The 25,711-nt window shown below is 31.7% G+C and overlaps 2 protein-coding genes across 2 annotated transcripts in view; one reads left to right on the top strand and one right to left on the bottom strand.

Moving 5' to 3' along the window:
• Gfrl (Glial cell line-derived neurotrophic family receptor-like) overlaps positions 1–22,555 on the top strand; it is a 236,736-nt gene extending 214,181 nt beyond the window's left edge. The window contains exons 6-16 of the mRNA XM_077443325.1: positions 3,261–3,388; positions 11,903–11,935; positions 19,490–19,607; positions 19,686–19,778; positions 19,866–20,003; positions 20,075–20,280; positions 20,520–21,013; positions 21,084–21,288; positions 21,367–21,512; positions 21,589–21,708; positions 21,791–22,555. Coding sequence (XP_077299451.1) covers positions 3,261–3,388; positions 11,903–11,935; positions 19,490–19,607; positions 19,686–19,778; positions 19,866–20,003; positions 20,075–20,280; positions 20,520–21,013; positions 21,084–21,288; positions 21,367–21,512; positions 21,589–21,708; positions 21,791–22,555 — 2,446 coding nt within the window. The remainder of the gene's footprint in view (positions 1–3,260; positions 3,389–11,902; positions 11,936–19,489; positions 19,608–19,685; positions 19,779–19,865; positions 20,004–20,074; positions 20,281–20,519; positions 21,014–21,083; positions 21,289–21,366; positions 21,513–21,588; positions 21,709–21,790) is intronic.
• Positions 1–25,711, bottom strand: part of LOC143920309 (myogenesis-regulating glycosidase-like) — a 950,780-nt gene that overhangs the window by 521,118 nt on the left and 403,951 nt on the right. The gene's annotated exons all lie outside the window — the stretch shown is intronic.

The raw sequence follows: 25,711 nt of genomic DNA, 5'->3' as shown, positions 1-25,711 counted from the left end.
CCATTTGAATTTCAAATTTGTCATAAATCCTCAGTCAGGCGGGTCGGTTTTAATAGCCTTGTGTGCCCCCGTATATATTCAAACACCCTGTACATCTGCGAGACCTCCTCTCCCTCTCGTCGGGCCAAGAAGGAGTCCCGGTATAAATCGTGCCAGATTTTTTTCCCAGCTAAAGATTCTCCATCGTCATTTTTTATTTCGCTCGAAGAGTCCCTTTTTCCGGACTCTGTAGGGAATATACATATATATATTTGTATTTTTTATTTATTTTCTTTGAAGGGGGGTGGAAATATTTTAATTTACGTCGGAATTGCACGGCCAGCAGGACACCTCGTGTAAATGGCGTGATTTAATTTGCAATTTCGTCTTAAATCGCGTGAATAATTGCGACATTACCTTGCGAGTTCCGTAATGAATTCACCCAAGTAAAGTGTGTGTACGTGAGCGCACCTGTACAAAATTTATTTTTGATTAAATTATTTCAATAATTAATTTATATCTGTCGCGACATGGAGAATACGTAATCAACCTTTTTTCCGTATACCGAATCGTTGCTATTTTCAACTAGTGTTGTCAGCTTGCAGTTTACCATAGACGGTATTTTTCCTGTCGAAACCAAGCAACTGCTTTTGTCTACTACTGTAAATAGCAGACAAAAGTGTGGATGCTGAAAGGTATTTTAGTAAGTACAATATAATTGTTACCGATCGTCGCACAAATCTCAAAAAATAATCTGTAGAAATATGCTTTGTGTTGAGTTTTAATAAATTTTAATTGGTCTTATATTTTTATATTCATATTTTTTGTCTTTGTATTTTTATATTCATGTTTTTTTCATTGAAATTTTAATTCCAAAACATTTTTGAATTTTTCTATTATTTTTTAATTGTTGTGTTGTCTTTAAATTGTATATACATACATATGTATAAATGTATAAAAATTCATCGAAATTTTTTAATTATTATTTAAAATTAATCTCTTCATAAAAATAGATGCTAAAATTGAACATTTTTAATGCCCTAAAACGCTAAAATGCAAAATGAAAATACTAAAATTGACAAAAATAGATGCCCAAAATACGTGTATCTAGCTATGGCATATCAAGTTATTAAATAAAAAAAATTAAAAGAAATGTGTCGGTCCTGTGCTCGATCTGCACGCGATCGTATTTTTTTCAAATACCATTTAAATATATTTTATTTTATTTTTATATTTAATTGTTTAATATAAAAAAAATAGTTAAAATACCTACCTACCTACATACATATCTATAGACATATAAATCAATATTTGTCTGTCTGTCTGTCACGTATGCGCTCCTATACCATTCAACCGATTGCGATGAAACTTACATGAATTATTGTGTGTATGCCCGCGATGGTTTCCCTAAAAAAATCGCCCAAAAACGGGAACGGGAACGAGAAAACAGGAATGAGTGGCATTGCAACGCAAAAGTTTCAAATGTGTTCATATCGCCACCTACGTTGTTAGAATAAAATAAACAAACAATTGAGTAATTTTAAATGTGTTCACCACCTGCGTTTTTCCGACAAATTATCATTACTGCAATTTAATTTGATTATTAAGTATTAATTATTATCAAAACACATCGAGAAGCACGAACCAAAACGCTGGATAAGTCAGATTACCACGACGTTAACTCGGGAACGGGAACGGGAACGGGAATTGCATGTGGTATTGTGGCATTGTAACGCATGTCGGGTTCAGCTATTAAGCAATATAAAAACCAAAAGAAATAATTAATTAAATACATTTTCAATGGATGGCGGTAAATGCTCAGAGACTTACCTAGAGGAATTATTGGTAGCAAACAGTATATATAGAAGTTTTTTTTCTTTTGTTATTATATTCGTATTTTTTTTTTGCAGTGTTTTAGCTGTGACGTACATATGTATGTTGAATCTAAACGACTTATGTAAATTATAGTAAATTATGAGCGTTTAAAAACACACACAGAAACAAACAATAGTGATATTATATATGTATGTATATGTATATGATAATAATTAGACTGCGGATAGAGACAGTGCTTTTTCCAGGAATCGGGGTGGTTTGGCTCTATTTACAAAGCTAGAGTACAAAAAAAGGTTGGGCGAACCTTTTACAACAATTGAACAATAGCATTTACAACAATTGAACAATAAACGGTGCGCTGTGGATCCGGCCACTAATAATAATATATACAGTGCTTGTTTAAAATTCTGCGACAGGAAAAAAAATAACAAATCTCGTTTGTATTTATTTATTTTACCGTCGAGCCAATTAGCTCGCACAAATTTTAAATACTCTCATTTTATTTTAAATTCAACTTTGAACAAACGGAACGCCACAGGGTGAGATAATTGACTAAAAAATAAAGTCTACGGGATTACTCTCGCCCCGAGCTTTTTACGTGAAAATATAGCGATTGATAAATTTTGTTAAAATTAGCAATCTAAATACGATTTTAAAATATTCAATTGTGTAACTGTGTTTGAATTGTAATGCGAAGTTTTTTTAATGCCTACTGTATCCTTTTTTTATCAAAGTATTGCTGGAATAGTTAATTGTGTCTACATTTACCAATGTAAACATCTTGTAGCGAATTCGCAGAATCCCACGTTGTAAAGTGATAAGGAGGTGGCGGGCTAATTGAAGAAATAAACATTAATTTTAGCTGTACACGTACTCTAATTCGAATCACATTTACATAAATAACTTTAATACGGCTTTTAATTGCTGTATAAAATTGTTGTATCATTTTATTTATTTTTTAAACAAATTTGTTCCGTAATGCTACCCCTGAGTGATTAAATTAATGATGTGTATTCGTTGACAGTAGATATAAATTTAATTTTAAAATATTTATATGTTCAAGTAGTACGATGGTGATTTGGTTAGCATTTTAATGCAAATAAACAAATTTAAAATGAACACAAAGATTTTTCAACGTACTTCTCCCTCGTATGATAAGTCTTCGTAGCCCTTCGAGAGGCAAATCCTCAATCAAACCAAAAACTATTTTATAAAATTCAGCTTTGCGAGCTACGAACTACATAGTTTTTCGCTCGGATCACAGCCTTATCGTTTGGTAGAGAAGCCACTACGGTGGATACATTTGCAGGGACTTATCATCCAAAGATTGTGCCGATATATGTATCTCTACGTTCACGGGCACCTTCATACACCATCAAGTTTCCTCCATCGACACGATTTATCTCCGTGCATACAGAAGCATACCTAAGCGTTTGTCATTACAGGGAACAGTGTCGCGAAGCTTGGGCAGGTCTCCGCATGTCACCGCTGTTCGGCTGCATCTGTCCCAACAACCACATGAAGAAACGCTGCGATCGCATCTTCGCCATGGTCAACCATAACCCGTGCGTCGGTAAGCCACCACCGAACCACCCACCCACCCACCTACCCACCCAAAAAAAAACCACCAATCACCACCAACCACCAGCTACCAGCCACCATGCCCGTAAAGCCACCACTCGGCCACCAGCCACCAGCAACCACCACCATAAAATGCCGGTGACACTTTCCATCTTCGTCAGTATCATTGTGCAAACTACCGGTATGATTTGCACGCAAAAAAATAAATCTAAAAAAAGAGGGAAAGTGTCGTCCGGCGCCGACATATCACCCGGTAGAACATAAAGCTGAATATGATATGATTATTTGGCAAATGGACTACGGTCTCCTTTTTAGAGACTTAATCCATTTCGAAGCTCATACATATTAATGCGTTTTTCGCGGGATTCCGTGTGTCCATTTGCCTAATATGTTGCCAACTTTGACACCGTCCTGAAAACCTTCACACTTTTAGCTTTGATGCGCTCACGACACTACAGACGTACATGAAGCAACAGTGAACCCATAAATATTTATAATTTAAACCAAAAAAAAAGTCACCAATATATATGTATAATGTATCACAGTCACTTTTGCTTAATTCACCTCTGAATGGTTATGGTATGCTCCTTACAAGCATTTCTACTTCTTAGTCACACCACACACACAGCACAATACACTTAGTCGCTTAAGATACTACAAGCATTTCTATCAATTATTCATCAGATCAATTTTAGTTCATTTTAGATAAATAAAACCACACACATTGAATGCTTATAGTATCGTAAAGTCTTGAAATGAAACTGTGTAGTTGAAATATGACTCTAGACATAAATATATATGCTTCTCACTAACTGACCCTATCCGCTATCTTTATATATGTTTTATAACTTCCACTACAAAGGTAAAATGATATCTAATAATAATTGTATACACATTTATACACTATACAATATAATATTCTATTTATATTACTATATATGTGTGATTTTACCAATTTATTTATTGGACTGTTGCTGATATTTTATTTTATTATTTACTATGTATGATAGCGTGAACGAAATGAATGGAAAGTTTGAAATTTTAAAGTAGCTTTTCCTATTAAATGTTTTCAATATATGTAGTCTTCGGGCGTGATTCACATTTAATTTTACAAAATAATATTTACAAACTCTTCGTATTTTCATATTCAGATGCGTCGTTCAATTTAACTTCAATTTGATAAAGCAAGTGAATTTTCGAATACGAATATAATACACCATATTAATTTAAACGCTTACATCTACCTCGTGTGTATTTATACTATGGATTTCACAAGTTACATACATACACTACTTAACCTTACTCAACAGTTCGTTTCGAACAATCCTATTATACTTCTAAACCTAGGGCACGATCTTACGGTCAGGCATAGTCCTCATAAGCACCAAACTTTCTACCATTACTATAGATATGTAGGGAATCGCTAGTGCTTTTTTCACCCATGGCGTTTATTGCCGATCAACTTTAAACGTTGATATTTGATTCGATCGGTTCTTTCTATATAATAATAAAAAAATTGTAGATCGCCCCATTTTTTTTTAATATAAATTTATATTTTTACCATGATGCCATTACAGGTTGCCCCAAAGTGACTCTATGGTTTTAAACTTGAACATACAGTATAGGGTATATTAATCTTGAAGATACGGTATATAAATGTATAGATTATAAATTTGAAATCATATTCATATAATGATAACAAATAGTAGATACATATATAGGTCGGTTGCCAATTTGGTGAAGAACCGTTTAAACAATAAAATCAGATAAATTGACAAACTTTGATAGGAAGCGATCGACTTGGAGTCACAAATATCAAAGTCTGAAATACTCTGAATAAACTTTTTCGAAGTCAAACCGGAGCTCGAACCCAGAATCTATCTCTTGGTGGTTAACATTAATGCAACCACCGAACTAATAAGAATATCACTGCATATTGACTATTCTCATCATGGCCATAGCCAAGATTTTTTTAGGGGGTGACTGAAACACAGGCACACCCCGTGTTAAAAAAACGAAACATTTTATAAACCGTTTTTCGTTCCTAGAATTCGCGAAAAAATTAGAGTAAGTGTATACGTATATACATATTAGGTATATATTGTTCGATACATTTAAAATAAACATTTACCCAGGGTATTCATACGACTAGAATATCAAGTTGAATAGAAAAGTTGATTTTTTCTTATTTTATGACTTTTTCGCACCAAATTATTAAATTAATTATGCTAGTTTGCTATTTTTTCGAAAAAAAATTACGTCTTCTGTACTTTAATACGATTTTTATGTTTTTTCAATAAAATAAATAAAATATGTGTATCAATTTCAAGGCGTAAATAATTCATTCACGATCGTGTGATATAAATTTAGATAATATTATTTAAATTTATATCCCCCCTGATTACGGCCGTGATTCTCATGCAACCCTTCAATCCATGTGATTCGTTTCGGTCAAATGTGAGATGAGTACTATAAAATTTAGCATACGTATATTTTTCAAAAAAGTCTAACGTTGTTGACAGTATTGACGTCAGCAAGTGCGTATCTAAATTCACTGTGTTACTCTGTACATTGGCAATACTGCCTGCTATATATTTTACGATTTGCTCAAACTTTCGTCCAAGGGGTGTTATTAAGTTTTGGGGTTTCGGAGATCTGGCGAGCAAACACCTCTGCGGCCGTAATGCAACGCGAAAACTTGGCGAAGAGTCGTTTGCAGTATCAGCTCGCACCGACTGGAATCCGCCCTCGCCCTCCCCCTCCCCAATTATCAGCATATTTGCAAATATTTGTTACGCCCCGGGGGCGCAAAACGAAGAACCATCTTGGGTCGCCTCGTTTCGTTCTCTTCACGTTCGCCGCTTTCGCGCATTTACAACCCCACCTCTCGCTCGTCGTGTTCTTCTTCTCACCCATTCATCGCCGAGTTCTCCTCACCCCTCTATCTCTCTCTGGAGATCAAATAAATTTTCTATATAATGAGATTTTCCCGGCCGGATGGGCGTATGATGAACAAGGATTTAATAGTCAAGATTTTATTACGGTGTCAAACAGCGGGACTTGAGTCCTAATTTGTTTTAGAGTGCACGTCGCTCTCGTGCTCGGTATGGCTATAAAATTACCAAACCGCTACTAACAGAAATACGAGCGCCTCGTGGTTTTCGCCTTGTCATGCAGTCAATCAAATTAGTTTGTATTTGCTGGAGAAGCATCAAATATTATCTAACGACTCACAATAATGAAAACCTACATACCTTATGAATGCCATCATATTTACAATGGAATATACATACATAAATACGTAGTAGGTAGTAGGTACATATTTTTTCATCTGAAATTCCTAATTGTTACGTACTTAAAGGAAGTCTCCAATTAAAATAAAATAAATATGTACTCAAGACACTTTCTTGCTGGGTGTAGTGTATTCATTCGTTAAACGAATTAAAAATTGAACCGTAGCGCGCGGAAAATTTGCGTCCACTCTCTATCCCCTTTCCGACCCGTTTTTATGATAATAAAAACATTTGCATGAATATCTTAAAATTTACGATTCGGTATTTTTATTTTTCATCGAGTGCCCTTCTGAACGCTTCAAAAGAGACGGTTTGCCTGTTACGACAAAGTTGTTGGTCAGCACAATAATTGAGATTTGAATAACACAACAATGACATAAAAACTCGATTGAATATTTTACCCGTGTTTATCTCATATATAAAAGGTTAAATTAAACACTGCAATGAATTCGATTTAAATGCTTATTCAAGCAGGGAAAAATAAAATGTATATAATTGTAGAAAATTCATACAATTTTGAAACGGTGCTAATTGAAATTGAATTTATATATGTAAGTCACTACTGGAAACAACTTTTACTAGATTTTCAACTCTTTACAAATTAAGCTCGACTAGTTTTCCCAACACCGATATATATACAATTAATTTTATCATAGTTGCCATAACAGATTTCTCCAAAGCGACACTTTCAATCAAGCTTGTTCATTAATACTATTGGTTGGGATTTACCTGTAAGGCCTTCCTGGTATATATGTAAAATAAAAATAAAAAATAAATGGCTAACAATGGACAAATCCAGATTTGCTCGAATTTTCGAGAAACGGGGGGGGGGGGGGGCGAAAATTCAGATTTTATTGGATCCGTCACATCAATCAAGTTAGATAAAATGGCAAACTCTAACAGGAGACGGTCAATCTTGATTCATAACCGTAAAGATCTTGCCAGCAGCTTATATAAATCGAAAAATTACTCGATTACGGCCGGGATACGAACCCTCGACCTTTCTACTGGTAAACAATGAATTAACCAGTGAGCTTGGATGTGGCTGTTATACATATACTAGTGTTGTACCCGATGAAATATCATCGCATGGGTTAAAAATTAAAAGAAATTTGTCTATATATCATATTTAACAATTAATATTTAATTGTTAAATATGAAAAAAAAAGGTAAAAACTAATAGAAAATTAATGAATTAAATAAATTTTCAAAAGATGGTGGAGCTGGCGGATAAATTGTCAATAGAAGAGCAAACAGTATATATACATATAGAAGTTTTTTACTTTTGCTATTATATTCGTACGTTTTGTTGGCATTGTTTTAGCTGTAACTTACAAACATAGATATGTATGTTGAACCGAAACGACTATTATAGTACGGCGAGCGTTATCTCAGATACACAGACACACAGCCACACAGAATAGCAATATTATATATGATACATAGATATTTTACTGTTGCTGCAGTAAAAAAAATCCCCAAAATACACAGACACACACACACATTTTTTCTAAATCATGAAAACGTGATCTATTCTGAGTTCAAATCAGTCGAAATCCCGAGTTCGAATTTTCGCATGATCACAAAACTTCATCTGTTGTTGCTACGTACATATGTAGATAAATTAAAAATTATGTAGCCTAGTGTAAGCTCCTCAATATCAAAGATTTTTTAATAATTTACTAATATCAAAATATCTCAACCAGTGGCGGCTCGTCCACATCGACTGCGGCTGCAGTCTCCCAGTATAATACATTCTTCTTCTTCTAATGCCGAATCCGTATTCAGACGTAGGCGACTACCATGGGCTGACATCGTTTATGGCCCGTGCGAATTTTTCCCTATCATGGGCAAGCCGAAATAGCTTTTCGAGACCGAGTCCCATCCATGACCTGATTTTCCGGAGCCAAGAGAGCTTCTTTCTCCCAAGCCACCGTTTGCCTTATATTTTCCCTTCTATGATTGTTTGTAGAAGGCGATATCTGGGGCCGCGAATAATGTGGCCAAAGTATTCCATCTTACGGCGCTTCACAGTGTCAAGAAGCTCTCTCTTTTTATGAAGAAGCTGGCGGACTGTTTCGTTTCTTACATGCTCCTTCCACGAGATCTTTAGCATCCTCCGGTAACACCACATTTCAAAGGACTCTATCCTGTTCATGGATGCCACTGACAGTGTCCACGTTTCGCATCCGTACAGCAACACCGACCAAACATACATAGGAGTGCAGGACTCTTAAACGCAATTTCATAGACAACCTTCGACAACATAAAACATTTTTCATGCTGCCGAAGGCATTTCTTGCTATTTCGATCCTTCTTCTTATCTCCATTTCGGAACTGACGTCCGTATTGATCATTGCTCCTAGGTATTTGTATTGTTCGACCTGCTCAATCATTTGTCCGCGCACACTCAGGTTTAATGGATCCGTCTTTTCTTTACATATTACCATTGATTTTGTCTTGTTGATATTAATAGACAGACCCCATTTTTGACATGAATGATCAATTGCGATCAATAACTTACATATATGCATGCAATTTCAATCCCTTACAGTATAGCAATATATACACGCATACATATATGCATGCAATTTTTTTTGCATTCGGTCACCGGTGTAGTCATCGAGCTACTACAGCCCGATCCATCTCTGCACTGAGAGTTCTCACGAGCAAATATTTTTAGCATTAAATTTTACATAAATATTATTAGCATCCAAATAAAAATATGTGATTATTTTTCAACCTAAATTAATCATTATAAATAAATACGCTTATAATATGATAGAAAGTTACATACACGGTAATCATACATCGGTGCGGTGCAAGCGCTCGACAATCACCAAACAGACTGAACGACAGATAAACTGGATGACAGCTTTAAACGAAATTCTCGTCTTCTCGAATGATAGATTGTACATCAGATGACGAGTAACCTTTCGATTTGCACAGATGCAATTATTAAAATGGTAATTATTAAAATTGAGTTGGATCTTTCTGGCGAGTTTAATAAGGCAAGATTCGGAACTTATCGGAAAGCTGCCATCCAGTTTATTTGTCGTTCAGTCTGTCTGGTGATTGTCGAGCGCTTGCACCAAACCCATCATACATACATACATACATACTTATTCTACTATGTAGTTTATACTGGTGTATTTATATAATTTATTTAATAATCAAATATGAACGCCAACATATTGACATTGAATAATCAATGCTGTTTTAAATTAATTGAATGTATGGACTTTTATTTATTATGTTTATTTTCTTTCTGTTTGAGATTATAATGTATGTTGTATATATTGTAATGGGAGATGTGAGCACTGAATAATAAAATAATATAATATAATACTTAGAAGAAAAAAAGAGGAATAGAAGTACTCAAAAGTATATAGAATATTAAAAAAAAAAAAAAACAGAAAAACCAGTAGTAGAAATATGAAAACAAATAATATGAGCGGGTGTGGGGGGGCTTGAGCAGAGGCGCGGTTGGCGCGCGGCGAGAAAGACCTGTTCCTCACGCGGTGGCAGAAGCTGAGGCACGCCCCCCGAAGGCCCCCGGCGCCTCCGCCCTCGGACAGACACCCGGACAGGTTCAACCTGCACCCCAGCAAGCTGCCAGAGGCGAAACAGAACCCCGGCCACGTGAATAAGTCCTCGTCGCACAGGGCCCACTCGCTCGAGTACAAGTCGAACGTGACCCGCTACTTGGCCCCCGATGGCACCATACTATTGGTCACAGAGAACGGTACCCAAGTGATTACCGACGCTGGCGGTGGAGACCTCATAAATGCCATTGTAAAGGCCATGGGCCAAAGGTCGAGGGCCACATCCTCTTCGTCGGCCAGGAGGCATCCCAATGCGACTCGCTCTCGCAGCAACCCCGGTGAGACCACGCCACATCTCATTGATTATATATATATATTATACTTTCGTTCGCTGTCTATTATGATCCCCTTTTATTCCAATTTTTTCCGTTATTCTATATTATATATATATATATATATATATAAATGTTGTTCGCCAAGTACTTCTGAGTGTGAAGCGGGAGCGTTGAAATTGGGAACTGTTTGAAGTGGGCAAAAGAGCTCGCGTGCAACTTGGGTTACCGTGAGCACCGACAGTGGTACACTGTTCCGTCTACTACACAACATTTCAATTCACACAATATTACTTAACATGATTCAAATGTTGCAGAATCTCAAAAACATTGTATGAAGAAGTAGTGAATTTTGTGCGAAGAAGAGATATTGTGTGAGAAGAAGTCTGCAAGGTGGCTCATCCAACTTATTCATATTGAATACAATATTTATATCGTTAGTAGCTTTTGAACTGTGTACATATATCACTGGTCGCCACCCGGGCTTTTTTCAGGCGTCTGTTAATTTTCCCATTATTATAATATTTTATATCTGTAAATTCAGTGGACAGGGGTTTTCAATAAAGAATGTGAAATATATTTTTATAATATAAATCACAATAAAATTAAACAATTACTATGTGTTGTAACAAAATAAATCAATAACAATGTAGATATTTTCGTGTTAAATATTGTAGATAAGATCTGTCGTTTCCTTTTTCTCTGTGTCGGAAAGGTTTATACCTACATATTTTTGTATTTAGGCTTATACTTACATTTAACGGCATCAGTTCGTCCGTCCGTAATAAACATTATTTCCTGTTTTAAACTATTTGACTCAAGAGTATTATTTTTAAATGAAATGCAGCTAAATGCAGCTGGCAACTAAATAATGTCTTGCTTACAGAAAAAGTATTTACTTAACAGTAATTTCATACAAAAATAGCAGGTACATATATTCATACATTACATACATACAGTTATATTCATATATTATATTCATACAGTACATACATTCCATAAGAACTCGTTCCAGTTATTTCTTATCAAAAGATACGAGAACAATATCAATTTATTGGCTGGTACTCGTCCTTTATAGGTTGAAAAATATAAACTACGCCCGAAAAAAGCCCACGTGGAAACCAAGTAAAAGCTGCACGTTTCGTTATACAAGCGAGAGATATGTAAAAGTTCAATGAACATTTACGTATCATCAACTTTTTTTCCGGGATAAAAGTCGTTAATGAAATTTATTTATGGACACTACATGTACATATATATGTATGTGAAAGGTTGTGTGCTGCTATTTCTATCAATACATATTATACACATAGTATTGCATCGTGGATGTGTAGAGGGGATTCCGAGATCGAAGTGAAAGACGTAGATAGTGTGGTAGTTTATTGTTCTTGATCCGTCGGCCTGTCAGCTCCGAATGAACCACGAACCAAAACCGCCTTATATTTATACCCCAGCGTGTACACTCAACACAGAGAGATCATTGGTCGATGGGTCGCGAGACATTATTGGCTGTTGAATACAGCTTGTTTATACGTCGAGGCCTTTTTTGCGCGAACGTGAGATCAGGTGATCAGCGATAGTAAGCAAGTGATAAACGATCACCAATCACCCAATCTCTACGTATAATGCAAAATATATAATAAAATCATTCTTTACACTATGTTTAAGGTAAATAATGAACTCTTTAGATTTTTTTCATATCAACATTACTACTTATCAATTCATGTGATTTAAAGTATTATATAATCATATAAAATGTGCAATATGCATTTTCTCAGGCTGATCTAAAATATACATATATTATGCCAAGTTTCAGATTTTAGGTTTTTCGAGCTCACAAACATACACACTAGTACTAGACGGAACAGTGTGTAACGCTCTAAAAAAGGAGGACACAAATACCTGAATTTCACAAGATTACTATCACAAGCAACACATTATATTATAATATATCAACACATCATATACAAGACATACATCTCCTAGCATAGAATGGAGCTTCTTGGATTTTCGCCTCTGGAATGTATAAAATTTTCTTCGAATTAGCGATTGATTTACTACACTTCCTTATCTTGATCGCCGAAGAATATTATAGTGCATGTTCATTGTATGATTGCATTTGTCAACACTTTTTCTAAAGTTTTTGATGGATAATAAATTACTGAAACTCACACTGGAACTTCACTCCGACTTAACACATTGAAAGGACTCGATTTGTTTAATGAAAGAACTAGTCCTCCTTTTTGGAGATGGTAACCTAGCGTGTACCCCAAGTGACATTATCTGCAACTGAAAAATAGCAGTACAATTTTATCCAGTAGTAGCGAGTGAAAATCGTTGCAGTTATAGACAGAAAATACATCATCAAAATTAAAAATAAACAAATAAAAAGCATCCTCAACAAATGAAAACACGTCACAAAATCTTCAGAACAATGAAGAGTTCCAACGCAGGGATACAATATCGTTAAGATAGTGTAAGTAGTAATGTTTTGCATTGAACACTGGCACTTTAACATATATATATTTATGGTATGAACACTGACTAGCATATAATAGAAACTAGGGATTGATTGTTATGAGTCACTCACACCAACACATATATCAATTACACTGTCCAACCACTTGTGTGTTAGATCTCTGATTCTGTCTTCCACTGCAGCTTTTGTTCTCTCGCTGGACTATCGACTGCTGAACGACCACATATATTTGACCGCCTAGAGTATGATTTTATTTTGTCCACTTCAAATTGTCTTCACCACTTTCAAAACTGCTGGCAGCACCGAAGCGTCTGCCAACGAAGCTTTCAATGTTACTCTTTTGGACGTTCGTGTGATGTCTTGGTGTTATTAAATATTATAAATGTATACCTATTATTATTATAGATGTGCCCTAACTGTCTTTGCTGATATCAGTGTTCACTTCTAGTTCTTCCGGGCAGTTTTTAGTTTTGGTCCACGTGAATTATTATTATTTCAATTTCGCTTTCACTATTCGAATCACACATAGTCTACTATCGAATTATATGTCACACATGTTAAAACTAAAAACTGTCAGGTAAGTCGAACGATACCTTCATTTGTGCATGTTTGCATGTTGTTGCATTTTTGACTTGTTGCATGTTTTTATTTATTTTTTGGCAATTGCATCTATCTTCTCTTTTATGTCTTTTAATGAATATCTTTATGACGCTAAAATCGTATTCTTTGATTAAAATAAAATAATAATAATTAAAATAAGTAACTTTACTAAGAATAATTAAATATTTTTGATGAATATGTTTATAAGCAAAGAATTTCTCGATAAATTTTACAATATAATACAATATTTTAATAATAATGACAAATTACATATATTGATTCTAAATATATTTCTGTACAAATGAATATTTAACTTATATAATTTGACCAAATTTTGATTTTGAAATGTTGCTTACATTCAGGTACTAACTCTTAATAATAACTATATTTAGATCTATAATGTTATGTTATATTTAACTATACAATATGGATCTACAATTACAATTCAAAAATAAATAAATATTATATTCAAAATGATATAAATTGAGTATTTGATTGTACAAAGATAAAAATAAAAAGCTATTCATATACATATATGTAAAAATGATAGGTATGTGGTAAATTTAATGATGTATAATTTAATCTATAATAGTTTTATGTTAATGTATGTAAAATTTGTTTTGACGGTATGAAGTTTTTGTCATAAGTGTGCTAAAATCGTCAGAATACTATCACAAATTGGATATATAATAATTACGGGTGAATGTAGGAGCCATATTGTTTCTGTATTTAATATGGCAACCACTAGGGAGCGTGTGCCAACGCCGGTAATATAATATGAAGATGATGTATTGCGTGCTAAGAAGCTTTCGTGAAAATTAATCTTCTCATTTATTAATGTGCCGAATCTTTTGGAGATTAGGTGGAACTTCTCATTTCCTTTCATCTGTCCTTGGCACTCGAGCGCTCTCCGCGTTTAACTCGGCAACCTCATATATATACGACTTACTTCATATTAAGTATAACCACTTCCAAAACCCTTCAGTGATAATCGTTGCTATGTACTTCTTCTGTATTTTAGCTGGCTATATTTCCTATCTTGTGTTTCGATCCTTTTGCGATACACATTTTCAACAAATACCAAAACTATATAATATTTTTAAATTACACTACACCACTATTGTAAAAATTGCAACGATTATATATGAATTTTGAAGTCTATTATCAAAATGAATATATTTATTTCACCCAATATATACACACACACAATTACGTACAGCACATGTGTACACATGCACTATCAAGATCATGTGGAACTAAGGTACAAGAATCTATTATAAATCGTTGATACCCATTAAAGCATTTGGTAGATTTTCAAGAGCCTTTATTCAATTTGATATAACATTTATATATGTAAATGCTAAGGCTAAAATATACAATCTGTTTTATGGGTAGTTTGGCTAAAATTCGATTATATAAAAAGAATGATCTTATTTCTACATGAAAAGTTGTCTGTCTATACAAACATGGTCTTTACTACAAAAACATTTACTTTGAAGTCACGAAACAACCATCGTTGTATCGCAAAAACATAGAGGAATATAATAAAAAAAATTGAGATCTTAAAGCGTTGCACACTCTACTTGCTTCTTGGCTTTTCTTGTGCTTTTGATGTTTATATATAAATTTTCATAAATATAAGAGCATATATATGTATGTATGTATAGTAAACATATACATAATACATACATAGAATATAATGTGGCGTAGATCTTTACAAGCAAAACAATAGTTATTTATTTAATTTATTGTGAAATCGGTGTTTTATTCTAATTGTTAGGTATGTTTCACTTATCATTTAATAAAAATTAATATCAATATCAATTTCTATGAATACATTTTTGCTATTTCGAAATTTGATATGTGAAGCACACCAATTTTATTACATGTCTTTTATTTCAATAGATATGTAGTATTTTTATATTTGAAAAATAGTTTTTAAGAATATACTAGTTAAATATTTAATTTTAATATTTCCGATAATAAAGAAGGAGCTTTCAAATTCATTGAACCTTTGAAGGCATATGATTTATTATACAATTTTATTAAAGATTATTGTGGATGGAAAGAAAACCGTCGATCAATTTATGCAGCTTAAATATTTTAAATTTCACATATTTAATTTTATTTATGGAATTAATGCAACCTTAAGTTCTTTGAATAGGTAAAATCATATAATTTTATTTAGAGGTAAGTATATATATTGGCTGAAGTTCAAATTGCAAAGTTTTTTCAACTATGTATATAAAAATAATATATTTCTATATTATTTCTTTCAAATTTTCAATACGAAAAATATATATATATCAAAAATATTTAAAGAAAGAATTGATTGACTTTGTTATACATATAATACAAACACAAAAAAAAGCAATCGGTTGCTAAGTGAATACAAATGATAGCCTAGAAAATAAAATACCAACTTAGCACATGGCTAATGAGAAGAAATCTGAAGAAAATTAATCTTGATAACAATTTGAACCATCGCCAAATATAGTATAGAAATGAAATATCCCGACTATTTCTGTTCTCAAAGTGTCAGACTATAATTTTAGAAATGAATTTATTTCATTTTTAAATTCGTGGATTTTAAAATTGGGAAAATCTAATGCTGATATAAATTGCTTTAAAAACATTTCTTCTGTAATTTGTGATTATTCTTAAGTCTGACACTCAACGATTGAGAGCATGGTTTCAAAACTTCATGGAAAGTTTGGCGAAATTTCAGCCAACGCTGTTAACTCCGATGGAAAGAAAGTGATGCCAAATAAGACATCCACGTCCACATCTGGCGACTGGGTGTCTGGGGTCGATGTGGTGCCCGACGATGGTCTGGAGATGGATGAGAATCATGTTAGTCCACACGTGATGGAGGAAGGCCATCGTAGACTCTACGGCAGACCGGGAAGACGCAAAGGGGGAACTACACCCAAGTCCATCTATGGCACTGGACATATCAATGGACACAGTACGTATAACAATGAGAATTGTGGCTATTAAAATCATTATGGAGTTCTTGTGCAATGACATTTTTTTTTTAATTCCTAAATTTTATATGTAAATTGTTATTATTTATTCCATGAATAGGAAAAGGAATTCTATAATACATACATGTATATCATCAATGATATTATTCATTTTTAATTAGATTTCTAATAATAAATGCATATATTAATTACTTATTAAATGCATCTTAAAATTGATAATATAAATTAATCAATGTACAAGAACTCCGTTAGTAAAATATTTTTATACGTTATTTATAATAATGAAAGGAGAGTTAGAAATCAAATATAAATTATGGAAGAAGATTGAATGAATTATTTTAATTATTTTATGTTCATGTATTAGGCTAAAATAAAAACTGTCTCGGTGGTTTTAAGTGCAAATGAACGATTTGTGTGATAAATTTATATTATATTAAATATAATTCTTTATTATTTAATCAAATGTTGTCAAAGTGAAAGCTATTTTAAAAACTATAAAAAATTTAATTAACAAATATTTTTATCATTGTGATATTTGAAATAGCTTTCGCTTCAAATACTATATGTATAATTTTACGCATTTTAATTTATAAGTAAATTTTTTCAAAAAGTTGATGAGAAAACGCGACTTCAATCGCTTTTTTTAATATAATTGTTATGAGAACTTCAATGCTTCATATTTATTACAATTCAATTTTTAATAATATCATATAATAAATGAAACCGTTAAAACAACTATAATAAACTTAAAATGATCAAGGTCAAATTTTTTATGAATTAAATAACGATTTTTAATACGTGTCGTATGTGCTGTGCTTTTTTTAAAAATACATTTATTAAATTTTATTTTCTGGTATTTTTCAATAAAAGAGTACTGCACATGTGTATATGTCGTTTTAAAATATATACACGGGTTTGTTTTTATTTTGCATTTGAATTTAATTATTCTCACAATTTGGTAATGGATTGTCACTATTTTAAATATTTTGTACTAGATTTTTATTTTCACTGATGTTGTGATTGAGAATAAAAAAAATATACTAAAGTAGTTAGGTTTTACAAGGAGTTTTTATACATAAAATTGTATCCAAATAGTAGGTAGTTCAAAATAATACTTCCAAGTTCAAAAAACTTGATTTGAACTCAAAAAGAATTTAAACATTTTTATTCATAATAATTGCTTTTGAAGTTTTTATGCAGAGTTGCTTTTATTTAGCAAGTAGTATTTTTTATTTATTTATTTAGATATACCAAATATTAACCCCGTTATTTCCATTTTCGATAGGTTTTGTAATGTTTTACAGCATGAATTTCACAATGAGAGCTTGGCAGTTGCAATGCGGTTTGATCCCCTTTTTGATTTGTACAACTTGTCCTTTGAAATTTGCATATTTTTGAAAAAAAAATTGTTACCATATTCAAAATCCATACTGTATGAATTACACGAATTTAATTTGTATGGAATAACACCATAATAGTTATGCTCCTTTCCATTGGATCTTCAATTCAATTTGCATGAATATATGTAGGTACATATAACCAGTGGAGCTAAAAATAACTAGAATTTGATAGATGTTCCATACATTTTAATAGTTTGTAAAGACAACCTTAATATATATTTATTATATATGTAGTGCAGGATGTGCAAAGGACATCTTTAGGCAGCCGGTGAGTGGCACGTACTCCGTAATATCTAAATTTAGGAAGTTTGATTTGTACGAGTAGAGCACAGGTTAGTACGCACAGCACAGGTGGCCTTTAGCTTAGATCATCATGACTGACAAGATCATGATAAGCATCCCATCTATCATCATCACAATCCATATTAATGTCAATTAAATGTAAATGTTTTGTGTCGACATCGTCTCCAAATAATTTTTTTAAAAATATGAAAATCATTAAGATGAAATTGGTATTAACAATACAAATATATTTGAAATTTTTATTTTATTTTAACAAATATTATTGATGAAATCAAGTCAAATAAATTTTATTTTAAATATATGTATACACTTTCAACTACAGTCTAATATAAATAAACTGTTGAGTAAATAATTTTCAGAATCTACAGTATTTAGTTTTTAAATTTATCAACAGATCTTGCTATATATTTTTCAGTGAAATAATTAAATGTGTAATATCAAAAAAATCATCATTTATTTAGCTCTTAAAATTGTGATTCAAAGATATAATAAAAATTTTAAATATTAAAATTCATAATTATATAGCCACTACAATGTATTTTAGCTTTGTTAAGACGTGTTATATGTCTCTTTTATTCTATATATATTTACAGAAAAGTGTTGAAACATGATACAAAATAGTTTATAAATATTTCAAAAGATGTCACTATATAATCATTGGTTTACAAAATAATTGTAAATATTATAAGCTACTATGTAATTGTTTTCAAAATTTACCGGTTTGTAGAAATGTATATTTATGAGAAGGGATTGATTCAAAAAGTTGAATTTAAAATGGAATATTATGAAAACGTATTCTACATTGGTTTAGTATAATTAGTTTCCTTATAAATTTTAAATTAATTACCTATTTGTGTCAATTCCATTTCACATTCTATTTTTATACAGAAAATTAAAATTTTTATGGATAATTTTCATGATTTAAAAATCCATGATAATAGATGAATCTTAAAGGGACAATTCAATACCAATCAGGAACATTTCGTTATTAGAAATTAAGTGCTAATTTGAAATTGTGTACATAATAATATAAAGTTAGGTGTGTGAAAATGAGAAAGACAGTTTTTATTTTCAATTTTTTAAATGTATTTTGATGTAATATAACAATTTTGACATGACAGAACGTATCGGTTCTGGAGAAGGCGATGGCGAAGGTGAAGTAGCAAGAGTAAGTCTTCACAGCACCTGTCACCTAGCTTTGGACCGTTGCATCAGAGACAAATCTTGCACAACCGCTCTGACACCCGTTTTACAAACTTGCGATGTTACCAGGTAAATGAGATTTTCAAAAACGAAATCAATATAAGTTAACAAACTGTCGAGATAATACCATAAATTTATATATTGAAGATGTGACCGTGAAGGATGCATGGAAGCTTTGAGAAACTTCTATCGTACACCTAACGTGCAATGGAACTTGGAAATCGCTTTCTGTCTTTGCAAGTATGTTTTGAGAAATATCTTTATTTCAAATTCACCAAAATTTATTAATATATTTAAGTTGAACTTTTCGAATTTATTTCCATAAAGAAAAACTGATAACAAAGATGATCCTTGCATGAATGCTCAAGAGAAACTTCACCCTGTCTGCGCTCAACGCGAACCTGGAGCACCATTACCTGCATGTCACGTCTTAGCTCAATCTTGCCGTGAACAACCCGAGTGCAGGTACTTAATGATATAAATATGCACTAAATTCACTGTTATACACTATTTTAATTCAAATCATACTTCTCTAGGAGTAGACTTGAACTGTATGAGCAATCTTGTGCTGTTGACTCGGTGACCAAAAAGTGTGCTGGATCTCCGGAAGCTTGCCGTTCAGCTGTTTTAGATATGCTCGGCACCGAATTGAGAACAGCATGTGCTTGCAAAGGAACCGATTATACTCAACTCTACGATTGCCTGGGATGGCAACGGTTATTATGGCTCAATCCATGTGTCGGTAAATATAAAATATTCTTCAATCCATTTACTATTCAATGTTTGATCAAAGCTCTTCATTATTCTCTGTTTTGAGGAAAATTCATCAATTTATCCTCACATATATATTTTCCATAATTTATCCATACATCTCACTTCCTTGAATCGTTTTAGTCTTAATAAAAACTGAAATAATCAACATATTCTTTAAATTTTATTAATTGAATCTATACAATTATAATTGATAATAAAAATTTTCAGTTGAATCTCAGAGCGATTTTCACATCAAGACGTACGGTGCTGGTTCAACACCATCCATGCTGGATAATGTCATTAGAACGGTCCATGTATCAGTACCAGAAGTAACATACCACCATCACACTACAGCAGTTTTCAAATCTCAACCAACTTTCCCAACATCCGCCACCATTATGATACCTATTGATAAAATTTCTCCAAAGTTCTCAGACATACAAGTGAATCCTAACAATGGAAGGAATATTGAAGTCGAAATTCAAGGATCGGGGAAAGCTTTAATACCAGCTCCTACTATCAGAATTATTCCTGCAATTATAACCACGGAAAAAGTTACTCAACCCGAAACGACCACTACTACCGTAGCAACAACCGTAACCGAAGAAGAAACTACAACTCCGACCACTACTACAACGACCACACCTGAACCTGTTAAGTATTGTATTGTGCAAAGACCTGAATTGGATGATCAATTTGTACAGAAAGGTCATACTAGAAGGGTATATATCAAATTAGCTTGTGTAATTTTAGTACATGATATCAGTGGGGCTTACGTGTATTTATTTTCAGCTCTATCGTGATACTGAGTTAGATTGTTCAGAGTTGTGTCATTGTGATGGTCAACTCTCCGTCTCCTGCCATGCAGTTTGCGTGCAACACGCTCCATGCAGAACGGCTTTAGCCTTCTATAGTCATGCAGCACCTGCTTACCAAGCTTACCGTGGACGTTGCTATTGCTACAGTGGAAATTTCATTTGTATGAGACCCAACCCAGGTAATAACCCTATTTTAATTTCAATAATATGTTTAATTTAAACATTTTATATCACTATTGGGAAATTATTTATTATAGGCGAATATAGTTTAGCTCCTGGAGTATATTTGCTGCTTGGATTTAGCTCCCAAGACGAAGCATTACTGAGACCCCACACCAGACTCGGTCTCGAAGATGCAGTTAGAGTGCTTCAAGAATACATGGTGTCATTAGCTGAAGATGGAGTAATTATTTTTGATGTTAATTTATTTATTGTTACATTGTTTTTATAAACTACTAATAAAATATAATAATTTGTAGACAAACTGTACGTTGACTTTGTTCAATGTTACTAATGAAAATATGATAGTATCAGCGGGTATTTCGGCTACGCAAAGAGAGAGGAGTTCTAGTCCCTTCTCACTTTTAGATATTGATAAGGTATTTAATTTTTCAAGTTAAAAAAGGTTTGATAATTTGTAATGCATATATGTATGTATATTTATTGTATTTTTGTTTTCAGATTGAATGTATAGGATTATTGGAAACGATAAAGTCGAAGATTAATAGTCAGGACTATGATATTTCATCTCACCTGCTTCTATCTATCTTTAAGATTGCCGAAGTGGATGTGGTGTATCCACCTCCATCAGGAGCACCCAGGAGCACTATGATAGCCATGCCATTGGTTTGGGGTGCCGTTTTGCTGCCGACCCTCCTCGACTGTACTTTAGCTATAAGAAACTTTAAATATATCACCCATAAGTCGATGTTAGCCATCATCGTTGCTCACTTTTTATACTCTATTAACAAATGTTTATTGTTGAGAAATGCTTTCACCGCGGTATTTTCGAGAGCCGCGTCCAGTGTGGCGAGACTATCATGTTTTCTTCTCACTGTACTGTTAAGATACTACTATAAAGTCTGTCAGACACATATCAAGTCAGCTGTGAACCTCACGCGCTCCGTACTTTTAAGTGTTGAACCTAATTTTAAGGCCAACGTCGTAATGGCCACACTCTGCGCTGCCGTCTCGGTGGTTGCGCACAAGATCTCGGTCAATCTGGCGTGTTTAGCTTTTATTACTAGACTGAAGACTGATGTTTTCATACTATTTTATAAGCCGGACGGTTCGCCTACTCTTCTGTCTTGGTGTGTTTTGGGTATTCTGACTTTGGGCATTATGCCGAATGTCCTCAAACACGAATGCTTCCTCACTCCGGCCGTGCACCAGCCGCCTTCCGGTGAACCAGCCGTTAGGCCTCCATTTCACTCGTTCATTAGATAATCATAAGAAGCTTTAAAATGGCTGTAGCTAGTGTCTTGTATGTTAAGCTAGATTTATAGTTTAGACGATTTTTGTGTAGTTTTTATTTGTTAACATATTTTCGTTTCTAATTTTTAGCGTCTCTTTAGATGAAATTTACACATTAATATTGTCGTATACATATACATTATATACAGTGGTAAAAGAAATGTTGAATTTCAAATTAATATGATATCTATTTACACAAATTTAAATTCTACATACATCTGTACAAAATGTTTCACATTGAATCAAAAGATTTTTTTGCCTTTTAAAAAGAAATTAATGATTAAAAAAATGTAATTTGAGAAATTCTAACTTTTTTTTTAGAAATTCTAATTTTATTGATTGAAATATTCAACTATCAAATGTTACATATCAATGAATGTAATTTATATAAAAATGAAAGAGAGATGTGTTTATACTAAAAGAAAGATGCATACGTATTGTACATATTTTTATTATTGTTTTAGTAAATGACTTGTTAGTTTATTATTATAAGCTAAAAACTTCAAAATATAAAAGTTAAAATATGTGTGACTAATCAGTGGCGCAACCAATATTTTAAAAATGGGGGGGGGGCATTTTGTATATCATGCAAAATGTTAAAATTTTTAATGCCATAAATCATATTCAGTAAATAAAATATTTAAATTACATTATATTAAGTTCTACAAATATTTATTTTTAATTTAATTTTATAATTAATTTAATTTATATTTGAAATTAATGTGAAAGGGGGGAAAATAATACCAAACCACCCTTGCACCTACCTCCCTTAAAGTGCGCCACTGTGACTTATATTTTCATCTCGTTAATTCGAATGATATCAGAGATTTCAATTTTTCATAATAGGAATATTCTATACACGTAAAATTGGAAACCTATTGCTTTATTTGATTTGTTTTTAATAGTAAATAATTTTAAAAAAATATGAACCTTATCAAATAAAATTATAAATATTGATAATGTTTTAAAAAAAACAAATGAAGAAGGAGAATTTCTTTTTATATTTTAAAGCTTTAGAAATGGATATGAAAAAATCTGGAATTAATGACTGTTAAAATTCATAAAATTTTATAAATGAAAATTATAGCTTAATTGTTAGACAATCGTTCATTTTATGTGGAAACACCAAACATCACTTGATCATAAATGTTTATGATTGAGATGTTATCTTTACAAATAGTAATAGCACAAATCCTTAAATTTATAAAAAAAAAATGCAACACTTATCATATCACGCCCAAATTATAATATATTATATTTTAGCAAAAATTAATGTTACAGAGAGGAATTTATAAACATGTGGATTCAAAAAGTATAATTTAATAGTGCGCTTAATTTTAACAATGATATTTATTCTAATAAAATTTAATATTGTTTTTGGTGATCAGAAAAATATTTATTATTAAGAATAATAATAAAATTATATTAATACTAAGGAAACGTATACATATCAATTGACGACTTTCACACACACGCAAAATACACGTTTAAAATGTATAATATAATATAAATTCAAACACTATACGCAAACATACGTGTACTATACATATTATATATTGATATTGATATTTATTTACACGCACCTGATATAAAAAAACGATCAATATTCGTTCACAATTACATAATACATATACTTATTTATATTATATATATATATATATACATACATATATTAAAATGTATTAGGGTGTTATGACATAAAGAAAATTAATATCATAATCAAACTTAATATTAGTTAATGTTGATAAGACATTGTGAGTAAAATCACCATCTACATTATTTGAGTGATTGTAGTAATATTAGCAATTTATGTGAGTGTTATACATACATATATCATAGCTATTGTTTCATTGAATTGCTATTGTGTATTTGTAAAAGCGGGGCACAGTATTCTTAAACAGTGTATTTAATTATTTTTTGTTAGTTGTCAATATATTTCCCTGCTGAAATTTTATTAAAATGAAGACTAAAAAGCTTTTTTTAAGATTTAATCTTAAATTGTGAATTTTACGATTGATTCGCATATTCTTTCAATTTTTTTTTTTGTTAATTATGAACCCATATTGGGTGCATTTAGTAATCTAAATATGTGTTAAAAGTAAATTATTATAATCATGTAATTAAATTTAAGTAATTGTAAATTATGTATTTGTTTGTGAAATCACATATTAAATGTTTGATTTAATTTAATTTATTATATTGGAATTTACCATATTTTTAAAAGTGAGTACTCTTTATAAGCACTCAAAAAATTTAAAAATTGAATATATATACATATATGAAGATAAAATGATCTCTTTGAAGCCATGTTTTATGTAATTACACTGAAATTTATACTGAAACTAATATCATCTGTGATTTTCGAAAATGTTAAATTAAGAGCTTTATCTAAAACATATCTTACACCATAGTCGGAACGTTGAAATATGCATTTGCAACGATATCCACAAAAATACATATCACTAAATACATATCATTATATATATATATATATATATATATATATATATATATATATATATATATATATATATATATATATATATATATATATATATATATATATATATATATATATATATATATATATATATATATATATATATATATATATATATATATATATTATTAAATGTAATTTTTTTGTATAATTTTACGAGAGTAAGTAATTTTAGTGTGGAAATATTAAAAACAAACTGTTATATTACAACTGTTTTAGTGTACAAAAAAGTAGATAAATTTTCAATTCAAATTCACACAATTTGATAATTTCTGTTAAATCTATTTTATTAAATGTAAAATAGCATCAGTTTTTTATCTTACATAGTGCAACAAATTAAAATCAACGTATAATATTTTTTATATCCAATATATTGGATATACACTTGGTTATTTCCAAGATATTTTAAAATGTCAAATTATCTTATATAAATGTATAGCTTCTGGAAAATGTTAGTTGTATGTTCAAAGTAATAATACTGAAATTCAATTGTTTATTATATTACATTAATTTTTAATGATTTCAAAACCACATCTGAATGTATTATACTATTAATGGATAACTGTTCTCAATGGATGTCTTTTAAAATCTTATTATTATTTTGATAGTGAATTTCTTGCACTCGGAAG

This window comes from Arctopsyche grandis, chromosome 12, assembly GCF_051622035.1.
Source record: "Arctopsyche grandis isolate Sample6627 chromosome 12, ASM5162203v2, whole genome shotgun sequence".
NCBI classification, from domain to species: domain Eukaryota; kingdom Metazoa; phylum Arthropoda; class Insecta; order Trichoptera; family Hydropsychidae; genus Arctopsyche; species Arctopsyche grandis.
This window is presented reverse-complemented; position numbering and strand designations above follow the sequence as displayed.